This window comes from Vicugna pacos, chromosome 5 (assembly GCF_048564905.1).
Source record: "Vicugna pacos chromosome 5, VicPac4, whole genome shotgun sequence".
NCBI lineage: Eukaryota > Metazoa > Chordata > Mammalia > Artiodactyla > Camelidae > Vicugna > Vicugna pacos.
Window position 1 is genome coordinate 36275222 of NC_132991.1, and position 27338 is coordinate 36302559.

The following is a 27338-nucleotide window of genomic DNA, read 5'->3' on the forward strand; positions in this document are numbered from 1 at the left end:
ATTATTATTTGTTCTTTAATGTTGATTTTTAAATGTCATAATAAGTGTAATACCAGTGGAAGCCACAGGGTGGGAGTGGAAGGCAAGAACTTGTGTTTAAGCAGCTTAACTACATAATTGCACTATCTTTAAAATGCTTGTTAAATGCTAAGGACTGTAGCTTAGTTTTCTTTTTTCCTGTAATACAGCTGCATTCCTCAGCAAAGACTCTATAACAAAATACAAAGACATTGATTTAAATGTATAGGCCAGTAATGGAAAAGAAGTAAACACACACAAACACAGGGATTTTTTTTTTCCTTAAGTTTCTAGTCATGTCAGTTGCTTGTTGGTCAGAGTAGCAATTTGATCAATATATGAATTTGAGGAAATTTCTTGAATTATCAATACTGGAAATAGTAATTGAAGAAGTTACCAGAAATACATCATGTCTTCATCTTATTTTTCTGCCTTCATTTTCCTTTTTCCCTGCTCTCATTTTAAAAATTCTGTTGTACATTATATACGTATATGTCTGTAAGCTAACTAAACTTTCTTTTTGATGAAGAAGATGTGTTTTTTGTCAACCCATTCTCATTTGAGTATAGACGCAATTTAAAGTGGTAATTATTTTATTTCTTTAAGGTAAGAAGACAAGAGATTTCTTCTCCAAGAAAAGAAACATCACCAAGGAGTCTTGGCATTCCTTCATTCCATGAAAGGTAGTTCTATATTCTTTTTTGCCAACTCTACAAATTATAAAATTGAAATATATTTTTATTTACATATTTTAAAATTTTAGCAATCATGAGAAAATAGCAGCCTTTTACAACTAGAAGAGACCATCTCAAGGCTCCTCCATGTTAAAGTGACCTAAATAAGCTACACAGTTTATAGTAGAGATGGGTCTAAAACCTGAATTTTCTGGAGCTCTCATACTTCAGTAGAACAAATATTATGGCCACATTGTTTGATATGGATGGATTTTAATGTTAACCTTATCAAAGTGAGGAATATTTTCCTTCTGTTTACAGAGAACGAAAAGTCAATACAGCATAGTGTGATATATAAATAAGTAGATATGCTAGTGTGCACTGCATTCATGTATTAGAACTTTGTTACTTTGTGTCTGGCTCGCCAAATATTAGAGCTATTTTAGGAGACATTTTAGGAATTTAAAGTGATTTTTTTTTTAACTTTAACCTTTCTTTAATACTTTTGTTTTTTATAGAAGTACAAGATTACAGCTTTTCAGAGACTATTTCTTTAAAACAGTAAAATTAATTAAATAAAAATAGCAGTTATCTTTAGTATCTATTGCATTTCCTGATTCTAAAAAGAATACATGTTTATTGACAAACTAAAATGGAAAATATGCAAAGTACAAAATGGAAGTTTCCCCAAGTCTAGCCACTTCACCAGCACTTCTTAACAAACATTTTGTTATATGCTTTAAAATAGAGAGGAAGAGAAAATCCCTGCTCCCTTCCCACCTTTCTCCTTGACCCTCCTCAAAAGGTGGGGATGCTTATCCAGTCAGATTCCAAGACACTTTGCATTACAAGACGGCACCCCTTAGTGAAGCTGTTTTCTTATGCTTCCTCCTTCCTCGTGATTGGTGCTGAATAAAAGGTCAAGGGGATATCTGGTCTTCTCTCCTCTCAAATGTCTGCTGAAACTCCCTTCTCCCGAATCTCCTTTTATTCCGTGTGGCTTACTGGAGTATCAGTAAGATCCCAAGACGCTGTATGGATTTAGACAAATAAAGAAGCTAGAGTACATGTTCCATATGCACTCACTAGATTCCTAATAATAAAATGATTCTTTATGTTTTAAACTTCAAATTTCGGTGATTATTTTGTGGTACATTAAAAGGTGCTGTGCCAATTAAATCATAACAAAAAATTTTGAAGATATAGCCTTACATTTCAAAATACTGATTTACTTTTAGGGGTTCTATAGAGAAGACTTTCCGGGATCTGAAAGAAGAATTTCATAGAATATGCATGCTGGCAAAAGCACAAAAAGACCACTTAAGCAAACTTAATGTACCAACCACTGCAACTGGTAAGGTTTGATTTAATGTACAGTAATACTAACTTTATTGGTTGAATTTGATTTCTTTTTGATTGTGGAAATATTTCTAAATGCTTATTAAGTGCTGAGGATCTGCATCTTGTGCCTCTCACCACCTATAATGGGTAAGTTCTGTTTTAAGTTCTGTAATGTATGACCTTATATAATTACTGGCCTTTCTCCCTCCCTCTATATTTTGTGTGGCACTGTATAGATTGAATTGAATGACACAATTACTAATCATCTTAATGAGGAGTCCCACCTTGGAAAAATAATACAGGATATATCACTCAAAGTCTTCAGTTGCTATTTGGGAGTCTTATTAAATATTAATTGATACGTGAGGAAGCAGCCTTGGAGCTGCACTACCATGTATGAGCAAAGTAAAATTAAAACATTAAGTTTGTTTTTAACTTCTGCCTGAAAGTTAATTAAACACCATGGATAGATTCTTATAATTTGGTTCAAGAAATAAACATTTCACATTTCATGAGGCCAATTCTGTTGGAGGCACAAAGTACAAATGTAGTATAAAATATAACTTAAAAGGAATATCTGTTTTACAGATATATTGCAGCGTGTTTTTTAAAAGCTCCACCCTTCCCTAAAGCCTCAGACTGGCTTCCTGGTGTTTGCTCCAGTAGGTTGGTATGAATAGCAAAATACTAGGGATTGAATCTGGCTACCAAGCACTCTGTAAACAAAAGGAAGGTAAACCGATCATTTATAATGATAAATTCTCCTTTACCCTTGTGATTTGAGACATGCTGCATATAATTCCCAAGAGATGTGATTTACAGTTTTCACTCTGGAAGATGTTGCAGCAGTGCTAACACTCCTTTAATTAAAGATCACTTTGCATTTCTTACAGCTCTTATAGCTAGGTTATTTAAAAATCATTTCATAGTGCAAATTCACTTTTTGCTTACTACTACCATCTTATTTTCAGAAAACGTACACATGTGCTGTTGGAGAAGCAAAACAATCTTTGTAGACAGACTTAATTTATCTCTTCCCCTCCCTTCCCTCTACTTCCCCAAAAAGAACTCCAATTTTCCACCTTAATTTTTGTAATTTTCATGAGAAATTGATTTTTGTGCAGACTGAAGACACTAGGTACTTCTGAAGTAAAAGAAGTATTTTTATTTATTTAAACTCTACTACCTACAGAGATGTACCCAGAATTCATAAACATGCTTTTTTTGAACATCAGCATCTTTTCAAAACATTGTAATGGTGACATATTCGTAGTTACACAGAGAACCTACCCCATTATCAATGGCTTAATACTTTGACCATTTTTAAATTGCACAGATCTAAATCTGAGTATGTATCTGTCAACTAGAATACAGAGTGTTTACCTTCAATTTCTTCCCCACTAAAATGCTTTCTAACATTATTCTTGTGCTTTATATTAACTGCGTCACAAATAATAAATACAACATTATTCTTGAAATGCTTTAGATCCTCTGTGCTACCGACTCCAGTGAAGTTTTGCTGGGTCTAAACAAACCAAAATATCAAATACTGTGTTTCTGACAGTAGTAGATCAAAGAGGGAAAGAAACAAAAAGAAATGTCAGAAAAAGATGCTTATTCGGGTTTTTTTTAAGGACAAACAGTACATTTAATACAAATATAAAGGAACTATTTTTAATATGATTTGCATAATATAACTTATTGTCCTGTTATTTTTTATTAAAATTTGATTTTTACTTTAAATAAACAGATATAATTCATGAATTGCTGAGTTAGTAGACTGGTACATTTCCTTTTTATTACTTTTTTCTTCTCCTCATTTATATATTGACAATAGCCTTGAGAAAGGATAAAGGTAAAATGCATGTTTAAGCAAATGTGGTTTCACAAAAAGCACTATTTAGTCCATAAAGCAGGGTCATATTTCAGTGGAGATCAGGAGAGAAGGATACAGGATTAGAGATGACAAACAACCATCAGACCTTTTTTTTTGGTCAATATACAAGGTAGTCAAAGTAAGAAGCAGTCTAAATGGACAGCCTGTACTTAAAATTCAGAAATTTAAAAATATTTCTTATTTTACTTTTTTTCCTTGCAGAAATGTGTCCTTGAAGTTTAAAAAAAAGGCAGTTTGCTCATCTGATCATATTTCTTAGTGTGGTGTCAGAGTAACAAGTGCTTTCATGTACCTCGTTTGGGTTTTATGCTTTCTAAGCTTGGATTTCTAGTAGCCTTAGAAATCTTAGGTTTAAATTTTTTTACTTTTATATGTTAATAGATAGTAACTCCACTGCTTGAGCAGATGAATCAGATTATTTTAATGTGCTGAGTTACGCTAGCTAGCTATACTGAAGGAAAATACATGTTTTATTGCACCTGTTTGGGTTTTCCATGTCTTGTTCACAAGGGGATTAGGGCTACAACTGGAAAAGAAATTCAGAGCGCACTTCTGCCATTTTGGAGACTCTTCTCTATAATGAGGAAACCAACATGTTCAATTTAGCATAATGGTTCAGAGCATAGGCTGCTGGGATCCAGTTCCAGATCTACTACTCATTCATTAGCTGTGTAGCCTTGGGATTAATCTCTCCATGTCTCTGTTTCTTTACATGTGAAGTGGGGATAATATAGTGCCTATCACACACTGGTTTTGAATGTGAAATGAATTAATGCACATAGAATGGTTATAACCGTGTGTGGCACATAGAAGTGCTATTAACGTTAATACTGGTCATTAGCAGCTGCAGCACATTCTTCAGCATCCACTTGTTCTCCTATTGAAGAACATTTTGATAAGTGTTTCCTCCTTCTCAGGTTTACATAACTTGGTTGCCTCAACAGCTGGTTTTCCTGATTTGTTATTTGCAATTAGTAAATGTAATCTACAAAGGAAGTACTGTTTCTTAAAATTTCCTGCTTCTTTTAAGTTTACTACAAGGAAAAATGACTACTCGAGAGTTAATGGACTTGAAGAACCTCAGAGGACAAAGAAATCCTGCTTAACAGTTGAGCTTGGTCTTAGTTACTATACCTCTCCTAGTCAGGCAGATTATCTAGTAAAAGTAGATTATTATACTAGGATATGTGGGAAAGAATGTATTTATTGAGGGGTACTGGGATAAGTGGGAAACAATACATAGTTTAGGACCTCAAGAGACCTACTTTAATGAGAGAAAGAGGTATACTTGAAAATACGATACAGAGTATTTAGTCCTCAGGGCACCAGGAGTCATGCCTAGACCGATCTTGGGAAGCCAGCGAGCCATCCAGAGAAAATAGTATCTAAGCCAAGAAGTGAAGGACAAATAAGAGTCAGGCTAAGAGTAATAATGGAAGGAGACAGTTCTGGCAGTCCCAGAGACGAGAGCATGGCTGTTCAGAGAACTGTACCAAAGTTCATTACAGCCAGGAGTGAAGCAGATATGGTGAAAGATTAGAGTATGGAGAGGTAATTAAGGGCCAATCATGAGTAGTTTTATATGAGTTTTAAGGCTGAAGGCCTTGGAGAGCCATGAAAAAGTTTTATTAAAAGGATAACATGATCAGATCTGTACTTTAGAAAAACTAAGGGAGGGTAGGGGGAAAGCAGTGTGCACAACAGAGTGGATATGAGAGAAATTTAGAAGCAAGGAAACAGGCCAAAGGCTGCTGTAATAATTCAGTAAGAGAAGAAGGTATGTACCAAAGAGAGGCAGTAGGTATATGAAAGGGTGAACCAAAGAAGTTGTTTGCATTGTACTGCAATCGTGTCCAAACAGAAACATCTCATGTTGGAATGTGCTGTGCCCAAGACAGAAGGGTGTCATGAGATTGCGAAGACCAGAGGAAGGGAAAGGAACTGACATTTGCTGAGTGCCTACTAACCTGGACGGACACTGTGTGCAGGGCTCTGTATACGGTGTCTACTTAAATCGGCATCATTGGTTAATGTACAGCTTCACTGATGACTACCTTTTAAAGTGCTAATTTAAAAAATTGTTTTTACCATTTGTTCATTTGATGAAAATACACACATTACCAACCTCTAACCTCACTGCTTTCTTGAAGTAACATTGTGGAACATAACTTAGCTTTTTATAATGTCTTAGTACCATCAACATGGAGAGTGCCTTGATCATTGCTTTTTTTTGCGTTGAAAAATGTAGCCCTTATTGGCTCTTCGCTAAACTGTAGTGTTTTCTGAGTTCTTATATCTGCTTTTTTGTTTGTTGTGTCCTCTACTGCGTTTAGCTCTTATTGATATGTGTATCTGCTTTCAACAATTCATATCCATACTTTGTAACCTGCTGCTTCTAACCAGGTATGAACTAGAGAAACATCGTCAAGCTTGTTAGGATAAGTCTTAAATTAGAATAAGAGCAAAATTCATCTCTCTCTGGGCCTTGTGGCTGTAAGCTGGACTCCTCAAAAGCAGTTTTACTTACTTTCTAGCTTTTGCCTATGTCCTAGAGGTGAGTTAGTTAGGTAAGTGGCTTCTACATAAATGAGTACAGAGACCCTGGTGTCTACCTGATACCTGTTATCTGCAGAGGCTTTTTTTTTTTTAATAAGATGAGAGAATCATATATTCACATAAATTTTCTGAACATGCATCCTAAAATGTTACCCTTCTTTTGTCTCCACAGTCTACTCTCTCTCCAGCCCCTCCACCAGCACCACTCATTCACATAGATTGTTGAGGGTAGACAATGGCTAAGTTGATTGGTGACATACTTCGTCACACAGGGATGTTAGGGAGTGTAAATGACCTAATTCATACAGATTCTTAACCTGTATAATATATGCCTGGTAAGGATTTTCCCTTTTAATAACTTATTTGTCTAAGCAGGCTCACAGTTGCAGCTTCCATTACTGACAAAATGTTTAAGTGTATACACTACAAGCAAATTTTTCTTAAGTGTAGAGCAGTATAACTGTGAACAAGATGCAAAGCATACCGCGCAAGACCCAGGAAAAGACAACGTTAAACTGTGACTAATAATCTACATTCCAATTCACCCGCTGGAGACTGCTAATATTTCTGTGTTAGGTGGTAGCAAATGTAAAAATTCCCAGTTGTCTTCAGTTGCTATAAAAATCAATAGAAAAAATAATACTCATCTATCCAAGGCGAATTGAACATTCAGATTTTTAAGAATGATTGAAATGCAACTGTTTTCCCTTTCTGTTTTTTTCCCTGCAGAGACACAGTGTTCTGTGCCTATACAGTGTACGGATAAAACAGATAAGCAAGAAGTGCTGTTTAAGCCTCAGGCTAAAGATGATATAAATAGAGGTGCACCGTGCATCACATCTGTCACACCAAGAGGATTGGCCCGAGATGAGGAAGAAAACTCTGTTGAATCACTTTCTAAATTCAATGTCAAGTTTCCACCTACAGACAGTGACTCTACTTTCTTACACAGCACTCCGGAAAGACCCAGTGTCCTTGGTCCCACCGCATTTGAGGCTGTGTGCCAGGATACATTTAATATGGAGCCCAGAGACAACCCGGGAAACTTTGTTAAAACAGAAGAAACTTTATTTGACATTCAGGGCATTGAACTCATAGCTTCAGCTATACAAAACCTTAAAACAACTGACAAAACAAAACCTTCAAGTCTTGTGAACACTTGTATCAGGACAGCTCTGGATAGAGCTCCGTGTTTGCCACCTGCAGACCATAACAAATTATGTATAAATACATTCCCACTTCAGGACCCATCTGATGCACCTTTTACTTCACTTGATTCCCCAGGAAAAGCTATCCGAGGACCACAGCAGGTAACTGTTTTGCATTAACAAACATTATGTGTGAACACACGTTTTGCTATGCGTGCACAGATACACGTCTCTTTCAGGTTATCAGACATCCTTTTTTAAACTAATGACTTGCAAAAGTTAAGCTTTCAATAAAAATTCCAAGTCCTATAATAAATGACATGAAATTATAAAAGATGAATATGGTGAGGCTCTATTATAAAGTGCCTTAAAATTTATGGCACATTTAAAAATACATGTAAACCTTATCCATATCTAGTGGGTTATCACTTTCTGAGCCCCTTATTCAAAGCTTTTACTCAGCATCAGTATTATAATAGGATTCTTTATTACATTTCATTCTGTGAAGCAAATGGCATGTTTTATCAAAAAGTTGTGTACATCATATCTTTACAAGAATGCATGATTTTATAAGTAATCACATTGTATATTTATCTTTATCAAAATAAGTGAACTGTCTTTTAACTAACACTTCTATTATATTCTTAGTTATACAGAAGTAGATCCGTAGGGCTTGGGTTTGGTTTTGGTTTTGGTTTCTAATCTGCCACTGAATAAGCAGCCTAATACATTTTTTAAATAGTCTCTACATATGTGTGATTTTAATCAAACACTTTAATGTTACTAAAGCTTGCAAACTACTTACAGCCCCTCCACCCTACCCCAATCCATTCCTGTGCCCCCTTTTATTCAGGTCTATTACAGAATGATTCTTTTACTTCAATAAAAAATTTTTAAGGCAAGTGAAAAGTATATAATTGTTACATTAAATAGAAATCTGTAAAAATACAGATCGGTGTAAATGCTTATATAATTTGCAAACATTTGTTTGATTTCTCTTTGCCTTGAGATATTTAATTTACAAAAAACAAACAAATACCATCAACTTATTTAATATCCTTTGGCTTTATAAGTACTTTTATAGGTTATAGACTTCTTTAGATTTTTTTTAATTTTTTTTTAATTGAGTTATAGTCAGTTTACAATGTGTCAATTTCTGGTATGCTAGACTTTTAAATCAGCATACAAAGAAGGCAGTAGTCAAGCTGTGGTATATTTTAGTAGTGCAGAAAACTAGGCATCTCTGCAATAAGCTTTAATTATAAACTCACTTATGTTCTACATTGTACCTTATTTCACATCATAGCCACAGTTACAGTTACTACTTAGTGAAACAAATTAAACAATTTCATTTATTGCAAGTAGAATTCCTGGGGAGCTGTGAAGTGCATCAGTCTAATGCTTGTTACTTTTTTCTCCTCTCTGTCTTGCTTGTTCTTTTACTAGTCTGTGCATTCATGTTTCAGTAGATGGCACCCTGCATTGTGCATTTGCTTTCTATGCTACAGCAAGGGAAACAGCTGGTATGTGATTACTTGATGGAAAAGTATTCAGCTAAAAAATGCAGGAGAATTGGTGTTGAGCTGTCACAAGACATGGGGCATAAGGTTAGATAATTGATATTTTGGCAGAAAAGGCATAGAAATTCATTTACTTTGAAGGCCATGTTACAGTTTAGGATTGAAAGAATATTTCTTAAAACGGGGTTTTAAAAAACATTTTGTTTTATTTGTATTAATAAAGCTATTATGATAAATATAACATTCTTGAGTTGTTGATAATAACAAAAGGAAGTGAAATTTTGGTTGCATAGTTCAGATTTTTATTTTATGTCAATCGTTATTACCTAACACCTTTCTTATACATTCAGCTATCATAATAAATTCTAAAATGTATTTGCTTATTTTTGTTCTATGCGATTTTCTTTTCTTCCTATATTTGCTGAGTCAGTGATTAGGGTCCCAACTAAATTCTATGAAAAGACCAAATCTGAACTAATAGCCCCTAATAGAGAAGGATAAGTGTCTTTGCAGATAAATTGGGCAAGGCTTACCATATTTAGAAGCTAAATTGCGTCTGAGTCTCTTTTTTAACTATTTTATAGATCTCAATTAAAATTATCTTTAACACAATAACCTTTTATTTATATCCATATCAATTTCCCATTAGAGTAGTACATATTAATCAATTGTACTTTTTGCTTAAACTGACAACAGTAAAATTTAGTTAGCTCTGTTATATACTGACAGTCAGTACTGTTTGTCCTTTATCATGGAAGAAAGATGTTTCTAAAAAAATTATTTTACCCCAAACTTCAAAATATGTATGTTAAATATTACTGTTTATTGTAATAAAATTGCCGCTTCTCACAAAAGGATTGAGTCAGTGTTATTATAAGCCCTCTGTACTAATATTTAAATATATCTCAGAGCTTAGACAGACTTTGTATATTGACACCAACTGTACACAGCTGTCCAGTAAAATGTTTATAAGAAGACAGTGATATCGTGAAACCCAAATGCTTCAATTAACGATATACTGTTTATGTAATGATTGGTTAACTACAATGAAAGAGATTGGTTAAGGGAATGAAAACCAGCACTGTGTCAGGTGTTGGACTAGGTGGTTATTTTAAAAATATATTAGTAGTAGGAGCACAAAGCAATCTCTTTAAGTTGAATTTTTAATGTGATTTTCCTCAAAGGGTAAGAATTTAGTTATGCCAAGGTAAGAAAGCAAATTTTTAAAATAATGTGGTTTACAACATTTATGGAAAATTAGATAGTCCAGTCAACATTTATTGCACACCTGCTGCTGAACTAACTGCTTTTTCTTGCCCTTCTAGATGTTTTTAAAAAAGTTAAGTTATTTAAGGTATCTATGTGCTGCTTATAATGGAGGTGTAGTTCAGTTGAATTACACTTTTTCCGTAATTCTTTAATTGGGCAACTGTTAACAAGTTTCCCTTTATTTAGCCACAAGAAAGGGTAAGGCGGCCAAACTATGGGCTATATAACATGAGCAAAATAAGAAGTGAAAAGAATGCATCTGATTTTAGATTTTGTTAAATGATTAAATATTTGAGGTTTCAAAAAACAACTAATAATGCAATTTGTTTAGTACTTTAAAAGAAAAAAATTACTTTCAAAAATCAGAACACTTACTCCTGTATGATCTATTCATTGTATATTTGCTTACAAACAGTAGTGAAATTTAAATTGCTCTTGATCAAAATGCATGTACACACACACACACACATCATGTCTGGTGTGCTGTGTATTAATAAAGGCCCTACAACTTAAGGCTTCCAATATAAAATAGAAAGATAGAATTTAATTTTTTGAAAATCTTAATTATTAGCTGTTGCTCCACAACCTATGCTATTGTGATAACAGGTATTAAAGTATGCTGGTGTTACAGCTGGAAGAGTTTTTAATATGTGAAGAAAGTGCATGAATGTGTATTTTAAGTGATTCTTAAAGTTATGTCCTTTATGAAAAAGAGAATTGAGTCATGTCCTCATGCTAATACTATGTAAAGGTAATTTGCTTTCATATTAGGGAATTTCATATATGTGCACATAAACCATTCAGAAAAGTTGAATTTGAAATTAAGTGCAGGTGGATCTTAAATACAAATAACAGAAGATGTTTTTGTTTGTTTTCTGCAGCCCGTTTGGAAGCCCTTTCCTAATCAAGACAGTGACTTATCGGTACTAAGTGGCACAGGCTCAGAACTGCGTATACCTCGAGTATGTGAATTCTGTCAAGCAGTTTTCCCACCATCCATTACATCCAGGGGGGATTTCCTCCGGCATCTTAATTCACACTTTAATGGGGAGACTTAAGACACATTTGAAAACAGACATATCAAGTTCTATGTGATGACTTGGGGTTTGTAATACTAGGTACTTGGTTGCAAATGTAGTTCAAGATCATTTGTTGAAAAATCAGTGTCACAGATGTTTGAGTTTTTCCTAAACTTACACTGTAACTTTCTTGTATTACCTTTTAAAAGATCATTCTGTAGAAAACTAATTCATTATATTCATGTTTACAGTGTTTATTACCATAATTCAAAGTTGTGTGTGTGGCTTATGGAATTGTGTAACAATAATTTATGTTTGCTTCAGTTGTCTAAGCTTATTGCTTGGATTTCTAGTTAGATCTGTTGAATTTGGTGATGTCATGTTTATAGGGTTTTTTTCATTTGTTTTCATTTTAAGTTTTTGATTATTTATGCTATAGGTGATGTTCTTTTTGAATAAACCTATAATAGAGAATAGCATCTAAGTAAATACAAAACACAAGACATTTGTTGCTCAGTGATAAAAATCACTGATAGGATTATTTAAAACACTTTAGATTGTTGGGGTTTTTTTATTAATAGATATGGCTTTAATTTTTACTGTGTGTCTAGCTACATGATGAAACATTATGTTGTGATCATTAATGTGTTCTTTGTTCCCGAACTGAAGAAATAAATCACATTTGGGGGAAGTTTATAAAATCCTTGTTTTTTTATCCAGTAACCTGATAGAAGGGTGATACCAGTTCTGGTGACATTTTATTACAACCAGTAGGTCACTGGATTTTAAAATTATTTTTCAAACTAAACTTTCTAAAGAAACACAGTTGTATTTAATGGGAGCAAATCTAAAATCCTGTAAGGACAATCCATATTTATTAATTTATATTAGAAATGTTCACATTCTTGTTGAGAAATTTGTTACTCATTGCTAGCAGCCTGATTGATGACCACTGGAAACATTTAAGAGATAGGATACCAAAATCAGAAGGCTGGAGAGTTTTGTTTAAAAGAGGCTTCCCTTTCATTTTTCTTCCCTATGATTCTCGTCTTTTAGGTTTCTGTCCAACCCCACCCCACCCTACCCCCCCCCCACACACACACACAGGATTTTTTTTAATGTTTGAGGCATGGCTTCCATTTTATGAAATAAACGTTGATTTGCAACTCTCAAGGCAGAAATTTAAGCCTTCTTTGGAGCAAGTGTTTTTAGAAAACTGGAGGGTTTCAAATAGGGGGGTTGGAGCAGGCAGGCCCCTGTGCCACAGTGAAGAGCCTTAACTTGTGGAAGAATGAGAGTGGTGCCTCGACTTCTCAGGGTGCCAAGCACATCACACTGGCATCTTCCTCACCAAGGTGACATAGTGATTATTAAGCATTCACTGTGAAGGGTTCTGAGGCATGTGCATCTTTCTTTCATTGCCACTGGGGCTGCATGGAAATGCCTAGACAATTATCCAAATCTTTCCTTCCCCACTACCTCCCGCCCACCCAGCCACCCCTCTCACTCACTCCTCCCACACACACCAAATTAAAAATAAAAATTTCCCAGCGTGTACCAGCCAGAATACACCACCCTACCTATCTCGTGAAAGGGGATTCTTTTTCTTTCTCTTTTTCTAGGTGAGGAAGAGTCCCCCGCACACGGTTAACATCTACTAGCCCGCTGACAACCAAAGAAAATTATGGTCCTGAAAGTGACTCAATTAAAGTGTATCACTGACCCTTCTTCTCCAGTCCAACCTTTTCCCAACTCCAGCACTTTCAGTAAGAGCGGGGAACTCTTGTTTTCTTTGGGGTTCCAGTGCACCCCACGCTCCCACTTCCGAGGGACAGAGGCCCACCCGAGCCACAGGACAGGCAGCCTGGAGAACAGGCTTCGGCCGGCACAGCAGTGGTAGCGCTGACTGCCGCTCGAAAGGTGGGGTGGACCCCCTCCAGGTCTCCCCTCTAATCCTGAGTCGTGTAGGGGTTGCATTTGGCATCTGCTACGCGTGGCCGGGTAAGAACAGCTCCCAGGTAAAAAAGCTTCACACGCGAAACGCTGAGTCTGAAAAAACCACCCCCGCCGAGTCGAGGCAGTTGTGAGCGGGATGCCTGAGAAGTGGGAGGTGAATGTCCTCGGGAGGGCCCCCCCGGTGCAGCTTTCCCGGGTGGCTGAGGCTGCTGCCAGCGGGGACATCTGCTTTCTTACACTCCAGCCTGGCTCACCCCGCCCCCTCAGCCCCGGGTTGCGTGGTTATTTTACCAACACGGCGGGGAGGGAGAGCTCGAGGAGGTAGAAGAGGGGTGGATGGAAGCTCGGGAGATGTTCTTCCCACTCCCCCACGTCCCCTCCTTTTTTCTTCACATCTTTTAACCTTCAAGGTAAAGGCTTTATAAATACGAAACGATAAAGCGTGTCCGCTGGCTCTCAGGCCCACCTTCTGCTCGCGGGACTCTCGGGTGCGGGGCCTCGCCCTCCTCTCCAGCCTCCCCGGAGGCGGACCGGGTTTTGGCGGTTCCGCCGGGCGCAGGGGCCGGCCGGGTGCGCTCAGCCTGTGGCGCCTTCTCTCCCGGGCTGCTGCCTCGACAGCTGCTTGTAGCTACAGTAATTAGACTGTCAGTGCTTGTTAAAGGAGAGAGGGGAAAACACGCTTCTGACAGCAGATTCCGAGACTCCCCAGTTTGTTAATTTCTAAGAGATCTTTAAAGCATTAATTGAGGTCTCCCCAACTCTCCCCTCCCGTCCCTCTCCGCAACTCCTCCCTTCCCAAAAGTATCTTCGGGGAAGAGAATTCTCTCCGCGTGGAAGCAGTGTTTCCCGCAAAACTGCAAGTCCGCCCCACTCACATGCACGCACACTCTTACTTATACGTCTATATGCACACATGTATACGCGGAAGGTTAACTCAGCTGAGGCCTCGTCCAAATAGGAACCAGGACTGCATTTAAAATAATAATAGTAAATAAATAAATAAATACATAAATAAATAAATAAAACTAGGAAGGAAAAGGGGGAGGGAAGCAGAAGTCGGAAAGAAAAGAGAAAAGCAGCAGGCTGATTACGAGGTGTCAAAACTGCCAGGAGCAAGAAGGTGATAGCAATCAGGGGTGAGAAGAGTGCGGCATTCGTGCGGGGCAACTAATTATCCGTCTCATTTGAGAAGAGCAGCATTTGAGGCAGCAGCGTTCGCCTGCTGAACGGTGACAGATTGGCGCGGAGGAGAGGGGAGGTGTTAAAACAATGGAGCCGGGCGCGCGAGCGCTGCTGCATGCTAATCAGCCCTCCCTCCGCCTGCCTGCCGCGCTCCCTCCTTCCTCCCGGCCTCCCTCCTCCGCGCTCCCCCTCCCGCCTGCGGCGCTCCCTCCTTTCCAGCGGGCCCGCCGCCGCCGTCACCCGCATCCTGCTCCCTCGCTCTCCCGCGCGTCCTTCCCGCCGCTGGCAAGTGGAGCCCGGGCCCGGCCACCGCGTACCCCGCGGCCCAGGAGCCCCGCGCAGTCCCCCGCGGGCGCCCTCCGGGCCCAGGCCGCCCGCGAGTCGCCGGCGGGCACTGCCCCGGGCGGCTCTCCGAGGGCCGGCCCGCACCCAGCGCCCGCTCTCCCGCGCGTTCTCGGGTCCCCGTCTTGGAGGAGACGCCGGGGAGCCTGCATTCCCCAGCCCTCTCGCTTTCTGCTAGTGAACTGGACGCGGTGGGCAGCGAGTGGGAAGCCAAAAGAAGTCAGGAAGAGCGAGGGGCAGCCAGGGGTGGAAGAGAGTCGGGGCCAGGAAGGCGGCGAAGGCCCCCGGACCGACGGCAGATCCCCGGACGCGGCCCCAGCGTCGCCGCCGCCCCTCCTGACCCCCCAGCCCCGCCACGAGCAGTCGCGCGGACCACGGGCGAGGTCACCCCCCGGGAGTCTTCCTGGTCGCGCCCCGCAGGCAGCAGCGGCTCCCCTCGCCGGCCAGGCCAGAACTAGACGTGTACGATTTAAAAAGCACCGAGAGAAAGACAGATGAAGGGCCTTAGTGTTAGCTGTGCTTCCAAGGCTTGACCTCCTGACCCCAAGACTAGACTAAGGGGCTTCCGGACCCCCAGAGACACACCATTCAACTGTCGCGGGGGAGAGAAAGCCTTAAAGAAACCGGCCACCACCACCCGCTCCGCCGCAGCGACCCGAGGCCGGAAGGGGCCGGGACATCTCCGGCAGCACCGCTCCCCGCCTGGCTGCTGCGCTCCGCTTTCGGGCCTCTGAGAAGCTGGTCAAAACCGCAGGCCCGTGGCCGCCCCTGGACAGAGAATCCACCAGAACCTGAGTCTCTGCTGGAAAAGGTTTTACACCTGTTGAGGCGGGCCCAGGACCCGAATTTCTTCCTCCTTTTTGAATTTAAAACCTGGTTATTGAGTTTACAGCTTTTGCTTAAAATACACTTTTGTTCGTATGTTTCTACTATTACAGATTTACATTATCTACCCTTAGAGATTAAAAACATTGAAAGACACCTTCTTATGGCTTAAGTAGGTTAACAGAAACAGCTACAGAGAACTGGTAGGAATTTGGATTGAATGAGAATGCAATTCCTTATGTTCCCTGCTATTTAGCTACCCAGGTGTCTAAACAACAAAATTTTCTTTCCCCAAGCCATAGGTGGAAAAGGAAAGCAGCTGAAAGATAATCCATGCAGTTTAATTTTTGTTGTGCTGACCTTTGCCACTGCATAACTTTACACACACAACCGTTCGTTTAAAAATCAATAAAAAATGGTAAAGTTTGATAAAGCTGTCATATATACAGGAAGGTCTCATTGATATTATTCTCTCTACCCTGCTCTGTAATGTTTCATAGTAAACGTACAAGACACAAATAAAATAAAAATGACAAGTAAATTCTGGTATTTTCTATCTTCATCACTGATATAGCCATACGAAAAACTACACAAAGCCACAGAGTGAATAATTTTTCCTTTTAGAATATGCACAGGCATATCAATACAATAGTTGAATTCAAAGTTGTTAGGATCTACTGACATAATACAGGATGTTTAAAAGTTTTTAAATTGAGAATTCTTAAAAGAGTTGTATGAAGACCTGTGTGTGAACAAATATTAATGCTTTTTCATTTCCACTCTTCGGAAAACCACTAAGCAGGCCTCTCTGCCCTTAGTGCATCACAGACTTTTTAGTGCTGGAGTATTATCTGGCATTTGGAAAATCCCTGGCATCTGAATCTGTTAAAATAGCAACCTAACAGAAGAAAAAAAATTAACTTCACATTTATTAATGTAAACTTGGAGATGCAGATGCTCCATTAGCATCAAAATTAAGCAATTTATTAACTACTCATCAGCCTTTTCTTCATTAACCATTTCTTCAGAAGCAAAATGTCTCTGATACAGTAAACCTAGAGAGTTCAAATAAATTTAGTTCAATTCCATGCTGTCAGGTGTTTCTAATATATAATCAAATTCCTTACCTTCCAACAACTTGGTTATTATGGATTGAATGTAATTTCTTCTCAGTCTATAGACTTCACAAATCTGCATGATTGTTTTAATGGTGTATTTACAGATAAGTTTTTATTTGCACATAAGGACAAAAAGGTGAAGTGAAATTTGGTCCCAATGGAAACCTGTTAGGTTCCCTGAACATATGGCTCATTGGGCTGTTACTTCCTTTTTGAGATCATTTTCCAAGATTTTTTAATATATACATCAACTTGACACCAGTTATAAAGAAAATATATTGGCTTTGAAGATGCCTCCACCTGGGGCATATCTCTCAATAACAAACCATCTAGTCAGGTGTACCTCTGAATGTACAGGTGTCCAGTCTACAAGAACAGGGCATAATTTGAAACTAGTCAGAACTGACAGTTGATTTTACACTATCTTTGAAATTAGGTAGTTCTGTGGATTCTTAGCATGCCAAAATGATTTGATTAATACAGTTTAGGGGTGATTGCTTAAAACTCTTTTTTCAGAAGGCTGTGCGTTTGGAATCCACAGTATTACGATGACTTTTCTCAGTAAATACAAATGATGTAAGTCTCATTTATTGAAAGTGTGTGGTGCCAGCTTAAGACTTAAGGGGAAAATCACAGCACTTTGAAAAAGATGTAAATGTTCAATTGGTAAAAAAGGGGAGAAAATCGTGCTAAAACATGTGCCTATTTCCATTATGCTTAATTTACTATTCAAAACAAGTTTTTCCTAATAAGCTCTATTGTTTCTTTCTGTTTTGTAAAATTTAATATGTGTGAGACAAAAACCAGATTCAGAATGTGAATGAAGTCTGTTTAGCGAAAGCTTGTTGGAGCTTACAGTTCAAGGAGGGCCTTAAATTAAAAGACACATCACCTTTTGACACTGGTAGGATGAGGAAGCAAGTCTCTTAGGTCATTTCTAGAACCGGTTACAACTAGATTGCTAACTTCCTCCAGCCTCAGAGTGAATTCACACACTCAAAGTGCAGCAAACATGAGAATATCTGGAATGACGATGTCGCGTATATTTACTAAAGAACTTTAGCTTTCACTTGATTGTAGTTCTCTTCTTTCTGAGGTCTCAATTCCCAAACTGGACTGAAGTGTAAGTTCTCCAACATGTTATCCCCTGTCCTGTTAGGGTTGTTTATCTTTAAGTCACTCACACATCTCCAGAGTATTTGCACCTGATTATGGAAGCCCTTGATGTTGAACTGGTCTCCATCATTTGAATATTCCCTAGGGACCTGGAATGCCTGGACAGCCTGGAGCATGCTCATGCTTTCTTTGTTGTATAGGGCTATATCATGAATAGATTTTTGGAAGTATCTTATATCCTTTAGAAGCAGTGTACAAAAGATGAGTTATCACTTAATTCAGGGAATAATTGTTTCAGAAATAACATCTTAAAGATTGCCTAATCCAACTTTCTTTTTGTGTGGACAAAAAAAAAAAAAAACAGCTCAAACCAAAAACTGTCTCTAAAGAGAATAAATGAGTCCTTCAAACCCACTCATATAGCTAGACCCCAACTCAAGCTCTCCTGCCTTTTAATCCACTATTTTTTCTGTAATAATCCCCCATCTCAAAAAAGATACCTTTTTCCACTGGCTTTGTACTTGGCTTCATAGGAAGCTTATATCCAGAATCTTTTGTTCACAAAGGGACTAACCATTATGCTAAACCACAGAGACAGTAGGGAGCCTGACTTACTTGACATGGGATGGGGTGTACTATTGAGGGATTATCAATTTATCACCACCCTGAGACAGGGCCAGAACTTGTCTGCTGGGAGGAAGAAGCATCTCAGCGCACTGTGTTGAGATTTCTCATGCCTGCTCCAGTCGGCAAACAGCAAGTGTTGGAATGTATTCTGTAGCGTGAGACACCAACTAAGGTAGGAGAGAAGGTAAAAGGATTTGTACCTCTAAAGCATGGAATTAAACTTCACTATAACACCAAAACCACAATGCTAACCATTTAACAGTCCAAACTCAACACCAAAGGTTATAGTTTGTATGGGAAAGGAAAAAAAGTAAAACAGTATGAGCTGGAAGTGAGCCTATGCAATTTCCGAAACTATTAATCTGGAGCTAAGACATTCTCTAAACCAAACAAATACTCTACTTGGTTCAAGACCTGGCCTTCACTTGTCTTGATGGACTGAGGCTCCTAAGGGTGTCTCAGCTTTATGCTATCTTCCCCAGAGTATTAGTGAATCAACTCTGAAAACAGCTCTCATTAGACAAATAGTTTCTCCATTTGCAGTTGTTAGATAGCACTAATCGCCAGTAAGAAAGGGGCGTCCTCTGTGGGTGTATCCATACAACTTCAAGCAATTGGCTTAAAAAGAAGGCAAGCTCACTAGGAATCCAAAGTATCAGTAAGGGTGATAAAGCTTCCTTGGAAAAGCTCTCTAACGAGGGCTGAGGAAGAAATGCAAGCAGCAGGCTTCCTCGGTTAGGCAGCTCTGTGACACACTCACTCTCTCTCTCTCTCTCACACACACACACACACACACCCAATATCCTGAGGTTTTACCACTGGCACTCTGAAAGTCTTTTTCATAAGCATCTACGAGGCAAGGCCTAGATGAGATCCATTTCTAGGTTAGAGCACTTGATAAATTTCAAATCAGATTTTGCTCTACCCTTCCACATTTCAAGTTGTCATCTCCCAACTTAATTTCTTTTGAAATAAAATTAGTACCATGCTCTGGTACCCTCCACTGGCCTGGAAAGGAGCCAGCCTCAGGGAAGGAGGCTGGTCCACTGTTTAGTCAAGAGTCAACCAACTCTGCCACTTCCCCCAAAATATAAGGACATTTCCAAGTGTTTCATTTCCTCCTCCTCCACTCTACAATGTCCTTGGGAAAATGTCCGGCAGGGAGTGGGGTGGGGTGGTAACTCATTTCCTTTCTACGATAAAGTCAGTTTTAAAATGTCCTAATTAATATACTTCAGGGAATGAGCCTTGCTTCTTTCACAGTTTTCTTCAATAAAGTATTTTTTAGTTAGGATCGCCAGGTTTAGCAAACAAGAATATAGGATGCCCAATTAAATGTGAATTTTAAATTAAAAAAATTTTTTTACGGTATGCCCTATGCAATATTTGGCACCCCTGTTTTTAATACCTTGTTAACTAAAAAGATGTGAGATCAAGTCTTTCTTAGCAGATTTTCCCCTAGTTTTTTGCTTTCTGTGGATTTGGGGGCGGTACGGGTGGATTAGGTGTAGAGCAAATATCTCTTTGTAGCTGGAATTTTGTTTCTTCCTTCCTCATTCCGCAGGGAAAGTCTCAGTGCCTCTGAAATCTCTCTCAGCCTCTGCTGTACATAGTGCTCTCCTCGCTTTTTCATATACAACGTTTTGTGTTGTGTTGAAACGTGGGTTTATCGTCTAGACTCCCCCAGGATGATGTGAGCTGCTCAGAGAGCGCGCGCTTCTCACCGGGCTTCCTCCCTTCCACTGGGTTCCCGGGCGTCCTGCAGCCTCTCCTTCCGGGCCGCCCCAGGTGGGCGAGGAGGCGCAGCGGGAATCCTTCAGTCCCACCTCTGACCCAGGTGCCAAGGGAAACTGAGACCCGGAAAGTGGGCCCTGGGGGCGTCGGGAAGGGAAGAGGGACCGTCAGGGGGCGTTTCGGTCCTTCCGGCCCCGCACAGGGAGGGGGAGGGCCTAGCAGGCCTTGCCCGAGGCCGGGCCTGGAGGCCTCCTCCGGCCGCCCGAGGCCTGCGGGTCCGCCCTGCCGGGGCCCGCGAGGCCGGGAGCCGGGGCGCCTGGGCCCGGGGTCCCCCTGCCCGGCCGACGGCTCCGGGCGCCCGGAGTCTGGGAGGCCGGAAAGCTCGGCCCCGGGGCGGGAGGCGCCCAGGCCCTTCCCCGCCGGCCGACCGCTCCGCGCCTCGCTTCCGCCGGGCGAGCCTTCCCCTCATTTGTTGCATTGTTTGCATTAATATGAATATCTTGTTCTGTTTGTTTTGTCTCCTGGGAGCCAATAAAGCTGTGATTTTTTTCTTTACACCAAATGCAGCTCTCCGGGCGATCAATCAATGGGTAGTCTTCGGATAATCTGTGAGAGTGAGAAATCTAATAAAGCTAGCGACTAAAAACGGAAAACAAAATCTATTTTTCTCTTAGGTTAACTACGTCAGGATGTGTTCCACTTCTGCTGCTTGAGGTGGGTTTAACTTTTTTTTGGCTTGTTTTGCTTGTTTGTTTTAAACAAATGGATTCAAATGTCAGGATGGGAGGGGGAAGAGATTTGAGGTGAGAGAGAGAAAAAGAGTGATGTTTGGGTGCTTTTTACGTTTTCTGATAATGGGGCGGTTCTCGCAAGAAGTGGAAGGAAGGTACTTTCTAACATCCCAGGAAATGAGAGAGATGTAGGATTCTAATAAGATGCCCTTCGGCAAAGAGGCCTTCCCCCAGTTTTCCAAGCAGGCAGGGAACGTAAATTCATAAAGAAGTTAACTAAGGAATGGTAATACATGAAGTTATTTTAGTGTCCCCTGCCCCCATCCCTTGTTTCCTCCTGCGAGACGCTCAACTCCCCAGACGAGTTTTTGGGCGCCCCCTCCGCCACCCTGGGCCAGGCGAGGAGGATGAGAAGGACCTGCCTCAGCTGCTGCTCTTCTCCTCACAGCACAATGCAACTGAAATCACTTATAAACAGATCAAAATAACAATCTGAATTATCTAACATTAACAGCTGAGCTGAAGAGTCCAAGATTATGTGATGAATTGTTAAATTGCAGCAGCATTGTTTTGGATTGCTAATTTAAAAAAAATAAGCAAACCCCATGACTCCAGATATGACAACTGAAAATACCCACAAATTATTTAATAAATGAAGCGTCTAACAACTTTAACACTTCCCGGTCGCCTTGTTAATAAATGTAATTTGAGGTAGATTTTTAAAATCTTCAATCTAAACAGTGAATTCATTACGCGCCATTCAGATCTCTGGATGCCTATGGACTTCTTGGAATTAGGTGTTAAATAGACAAAAGTGAACCAAACTGCCTTTAAAAGCACAGCATGACCATGTAATTCTTTTTCCAGTTTGTGGTAAAAAATGATGAAACTTCTTTCCAAGTAGCTATCACCCAGATTTAGTGTGAAAAGTAGTGTAATTGTAATTCACGCCATCAGGGTCTATCGCTGATAGACGATCAGCTGTTCTGTAGTGGGGAGAGGCTTTCTTTTCAAATAGGAAAGCTGCCAAGTGCTCTGCGATACCTCCAGCAAGCTTATCGGATTGAGTTCAGAGCCAAAACAGCAGCTGCACACATATGCAAATTGGCAATTAATAGTATAACATTCTGCAAAAAAAAAAAAGTTTAAAAAAATTTTTTAAGAAAATAGAAAGAAGCTACCTGAACATTAACCTTAACTGTAACTGGGACTTCTAGGATGAATGACTAAGGATTAATTACCCTCTGGAGAGGGCTTGCTCTTTATTACCTTCTCTCCTGCAGATCGTCTTTGTTGTCTTGCTGAGTTTTGTCTGTTTTATGGAACACAACAATGGACTCTAAAGGAAGAAGTTTAAAAATAACTTAAAAAAAAAAGCTTAGATTTTGATTCCAGAAAAGGGTGGAAATTAAGCCCTTTCCACTGATCATTCTTTCTCTGCACAGAGATCACAAAGCAAGAGCTTTAGTATCCTCGTGAAAAAGACATTTTGTTCTGGATGTCATCATCTCCTTGCACTACAGCTTGCAGTAGGAACAAGCTTCACGTCCGGGGGGTGCTGCCTGTCTCTGTCTTGATTTCTGTCTGTCTCTTCTTCCCATTGACAGGAATGCCGTTTGTATGCTTCACGCAGCAGTTTGCAGAAATCCAGCAGGATTTATGGTTTATGTTGCCCAGCATGTGTAAACACAACACTCTCAAATGTTTAAAGGGAAAAAAAATCATGAATTTGTTAAATTTCTTAACATCTCGGTCCCCCCCCACCCCAGTTCTCACACACAAGTGCACTGTTTCCCCTGATACAGTCATACAGTAGTTGTGGTTGGGATTAGGTTGACAACCTAAACCCCAAGAAAGGCCTGGCATTTTTCACAGCAGGCTTTGCCCACTGATTGGAGTCTTCCCCTCTCTCCAGAACAGGGGTGGGGTGGTTAGCAAATGTATCAGATAATCTGTGAATTCTTAATAATCATATTTCCATGGTCTGTCTATTTCTGGGATGTGGCAGGTTTCAGAAACATCGGTGTTTGGGGTTTTGCAGGTCTTTCCAAGTTCCAGGAGTTTGAAATTTGAGTCAGGATCCTGATTCCCTTCAATGTGTAAGGGTGAAGTAGGTTTTATTTTGCTTTATTTTTCTGGATGTTTTGGGATGAGATTGTATCAGTCCTGGCTGTAGCATAAATGCAGAATCGCAACCATTATTTCTCCCTTTTTCTCCTTTTATCACCTACGCTTCTAGCATTAGTGCTTCCAGTTTTATTGCGAATCAAGTGTGCCTTTAGTTTAAAAACATTCTTTTTCTTACACCCTAGGAACACTTCTTTTATAACCTGAGACAAGTTTTGGATTATTAACATTCCAGTTGAAAGGATACTGTACATTTTCCTTGCCAATATGGGCTCTGAAGTTTGAATACTAATTTTTTAATAAGAACTTCACTCATGTAGAATTTAAATATGTTTGTATTTCTTGGAAAAAAGGTTTTGGATAACTGTCAATTAAACACCAATCCCATTTGGGGTATGGAACATTTTTAGCCCTTAGTAAGAAGCGCACGCGCGCACACACACACACACACACACACACACAAACTCCTTTCCTCTGAATAACCAGCTCTGGGTCGGTTATGCACTTTTCTAAACATTTGTCATTAACAGAACATTTTGATCTGATTCCAATAAAAGTATCCTATGTTCTGAAGATTTTAAGGTATAGGAGAAAAACTGTCAAGCCTAAATTTTATTCATAAGAAAAGTATTATTTTTCTTGACTTCTGATCCAATTTGAATGAATTGTTAGGCTCTTCTGTTTTCTTATGACTAAATAAAAACTGGTTTAAAATGATATATAGTAAGTCAATTGAAAAGTTGCTTTTGAATAAAACAGAACAATGGGAATGCCAACTTTCTTTCCTCCTCTATAACTTCATTAACATGGTTGTATAGACATTTGCATGCAAAATGTAGTTAACAAAAATTACACAGAAGTAAATTTAGTCCTTTAGTGCCTACCTCTATGGTAAAATCAGACCATTTGGCATAGTTTGAAGTCTTCCAAGAAGCCTGGTTTCCACCTGGAAAATAAATTACTAAATTTGAATGTGTTACTTATACTATGATGAGTTGTCTATCTGTTACATTTTATTTTAGTGCATATACTAGAAATTGTACTTAGAGTTTTCTAAAATTGTCATCTGTCAAGGTAGAGAATTATAATATAATTATACCCAGAAAAAGTGTTCTGACTTTAGATTATTTTGGACTGTTACAAATATGATGCATTTTTAAAAATTCAGAATGTTTGTCACAATTTCATATGTTCCATTGTCAAATTTTGGGATTAATTTAGATTAGCTATAACTATTTTAACCAAAGTTTATTTTATTTGCATTTATTGATCCATAGATCAAGCATCCATCCAGGCTTCGATGTCACACATATACATTGTTACAATCTCTAGCTGTACTTTGCTTCATCCTTAATGGAACTTCATCTCAAAATTTTCTAAGCATTGGATAGATATAAAATATTTGTCAAATCATTGTTGTATTCTCAATTTGACATATCCAAATGGTCTTGTTTTAAATCATAAACAGTTTGCATTATAGGAACTATTTTGATTAATCGAAGAGTCTGTGTTGTGTGACACAAAGTATCATGAGATGATTGGTGAGATGTCATGGACAGTGAGGAGAACACTCAATTAACTTCTCCAGAGAGGAATGATGTTTTCTAGTGCTGCAGGTGTGCACAGTGGGAGGAGATGAGATGTGGGACCGTGGCTCAGTAAAAACCCTTTACAGCAGCTAGTGACAAGGAGAAATCATGTGTCTCATTAAAATGTGTTTGTAGGTTTTTCTTCATCTTAAAGGAAAGTGCATTAATCTCCTAAAGAGAGCAATATTTCTTTCTGAAGTGTGCACCTTCTAAGTTGAATTAAATAACCAGAACAGGTGTGGTTGTGGACCTCTATATTCTCAAGCCCAGAAACTTTATAATTCACTAAAATATACCCAAGTATGTCTAATCCCTATACCACTTTCATAATAATTATAAGTTCTATTTTTGCCTTTTTTAAATTATAAAGCACTTTGTGAATCCAGGTGAATATATAATAGATACCACCTTCCGTGGGAGCGAAAAGAAGAAAAACTTGATTCATATTTAAAGGTGCTCTATTGGCGCAATATGATGTTAAAATATTTTATCGCAGCACAGGGTATTTGTTTTGAAGAATTTATCTGGAGGATTCCATATAGTCTTTACTTAACATGATAAAAGAGTCATATTTTTAGAAAATCATGCCTCTAGGAAATCTACTTGGCCATCAGATTTAGTCTAAGAAGTGATGGCGAAAGAATAATACTAATTTATTGGTTAAGTCCTTTCTCTATGCAAGATACACAGTCCCTCATTCAATCATACTAGCCACCTTATGAGATCAGCATTATCATTTTACTGATGAGGAAAATGAGGCTAAGTTTAAGTCACATAGCTAGTAATGGACAAGCCCCTATGGCCTTGGATCTCTGAGGTCTGCACTCTTATCATGTGAGGCACTTCCATTCTGATGTCTGAAGGATGTAGGCATGGAGGAGATTAGAGAACCATCTCTCCCCTCTTAAAATTCCACTTTTCCTTTACTAAATCAAAGAGAGTCAATGAAGTGGTCCAAGAATTTAGCAGTGTAGTCAAGGTCCATTTGATTGGAAAGTCTTTATATGACTAGAAGCAGGATTGCTTTGGCACATGCATAAAGACTCAGGCGATCTACACATCCATCCTCAAATTTAGCAATTCGAAGCAGTTAGCTTCACGGACAGTTTTGTATGCATTGCTAAATGCAGACACAAAAACTGCATTTGCAAAAAGAGGAAACCCAGTTAAACTAGGTTGCAAATTTGGCCCTAATTTAGCGTAGCATTTGTGATACATATAGGTTAGAGTGACATTTATATAATGGTGTGAAATATGAGAAAGTTCCAATGCTAGACACAAAGACTTTTTAAAATTGCTTTTGCCTACTTTGGTTAGTTTAAGAAACAGGAGGAAGAATTTGGTTTTTCAAGGGATGGGAAGCTTTTAAGGATGTTGGAACACTGTTCAGTCCCCTGGGGTTCTGCCTGCTGTACAATTTTAAATGTCTTTTAGCTAAAAAATTGGCCAACAAGGGAAACACAGAGATGAAATCTCTTCTTCCTTATCTGAGAAGTGAGAAGTTCTAGGTGGCTAACACAATCCGATTGTGATAGTCAAATAAACGGTCAGCTTTGGTGGTCAGATGCCATAATCATTCCTCGTAGTTAATACTGCTATTTAACTAGAGTAACTACCTATATATTTGAATTTACTTTGCAGGTTTTGTCCTTATGCTCTGTTAAAGACATAAGTTTCAGCTTAAGCAATATAGCTGGAAATGAAACTAGATAAATATTCACGATGTTTTACACGAATGCTGCAGTCATGGTACCTGAAACTATTTCCATTTCTCCAGTGAAGACCACTGGAGGGCAGTGTTTTCTCCTTTGGGAACAGCACCAGGTTTCTGATGGAGAATGCATTAATGGCTTAAAAAGGCGTCTGGGTTATGGAAAATGAGTTGCACTTCTAATTCAGACTGTGTTTGGAATTTACCCCTCCTAGTTACCTGTCATTCGGGTTGTTGCTTATCATACTGAGTCAAATTAGTCATACCTAAAATTGGAACCTAAAAGAAGATCATGCACAATATTTGCTATTTGGGAGTCTTTTGATATTTTATTTTAATTGACCATTTGAGGGTTTTGCAAAGTTTGCTTTATTAATATAAATAGAAAATGAAAGACGGATATATGAGTCAGAATGGGTCATTTTAAGTAGCTGCTTTGCACTTCACAATTTCAATATTTCGTTAAGTTTACATTAAATTTATTTTCAATATATCTATGTATGCTTGTCACAAAATCATTGCCAGCATTTTCTAGAAAGAACAAATGAAGACGTTTTCTACACGTTGTTTGCCATATTTTATGGTATGACTTGTTCCTTAGGGATAGTATGTAGAAAAATATTTAGAAAATTTGAATTTACAAACTGATCTGTTACTGAGTATTAAATTATAAAGTTACACTTATTTGTGTTCCCATTATTAAAAAAATGAAGCTCAATTACACAATATAATTTGAGGGAGGGCCATTTATTTACTCTTTACTTAGAGGCGTATAATGCTAACTGAATTCTTTTAATTATATTAATTTGTTTCACTTTTAAAAATGAAAATATATTTT

General features: G+C 38.9%; 1 protein-coding gene and 1 long non-coding RNA gene across 8 annotated transcripts in view; one reads left to right on the plus strand and one right to left on the minus strand.

Moving 5' to 3' along the window:
* TANK (TRAF family member associated NFKB activator) overlaps positions 1 to 12133 on the plus strand; it is a 79481-nt gene extending 67348 nt beyond the window's left edge. For 5 of the 7 annotated variants that reach the window (XM_015249904.3, XM_006196213.4, XM_015249853.3 and 2 more), the window contains exons 5-8: positions 625 to 701; positions 1931 to 2046; positions 7216 to 7796; positions 11305 to 12133. In XM_015249904.3, coding sequence (XP_015105390.1) covers positions 625 to 701; positions 1931 to 2046; positions 7216 to 7796; positions 11305 to 11481 — 951 coding nt within the window. In that variant the 3' untranslated portion in view covers positions 11482 to 12133. Of the gene's footprint in view, positions 1 to 624; positions 702 to 1930; positions 2047 to 7215; positions 7797 to 9080; positions 9158 to 11304 lie in introns of all 7 variants that reach the window. The other 2 variants (XM_072961059.1, XM_072961060.1) reach the window with 1 other exon arrangement.
* On the minus strand, positions 1 to 26766 carry LOC107034815 (uncharacterized). Its single transcript, XR_001460347.2, has 3 exons — positions 26543 to 26766; positions 24085 to 24146; positions 1 to 209 (listed from the first exon to the last, which is right to left on the minus strand). It is a non-coding gene; the product is annotated as an uncharacterized lncRNA (long non-coding RNA).
* Between the last annotated feature and the right edge of the window lie 572 nt (positions 26767 to 27338).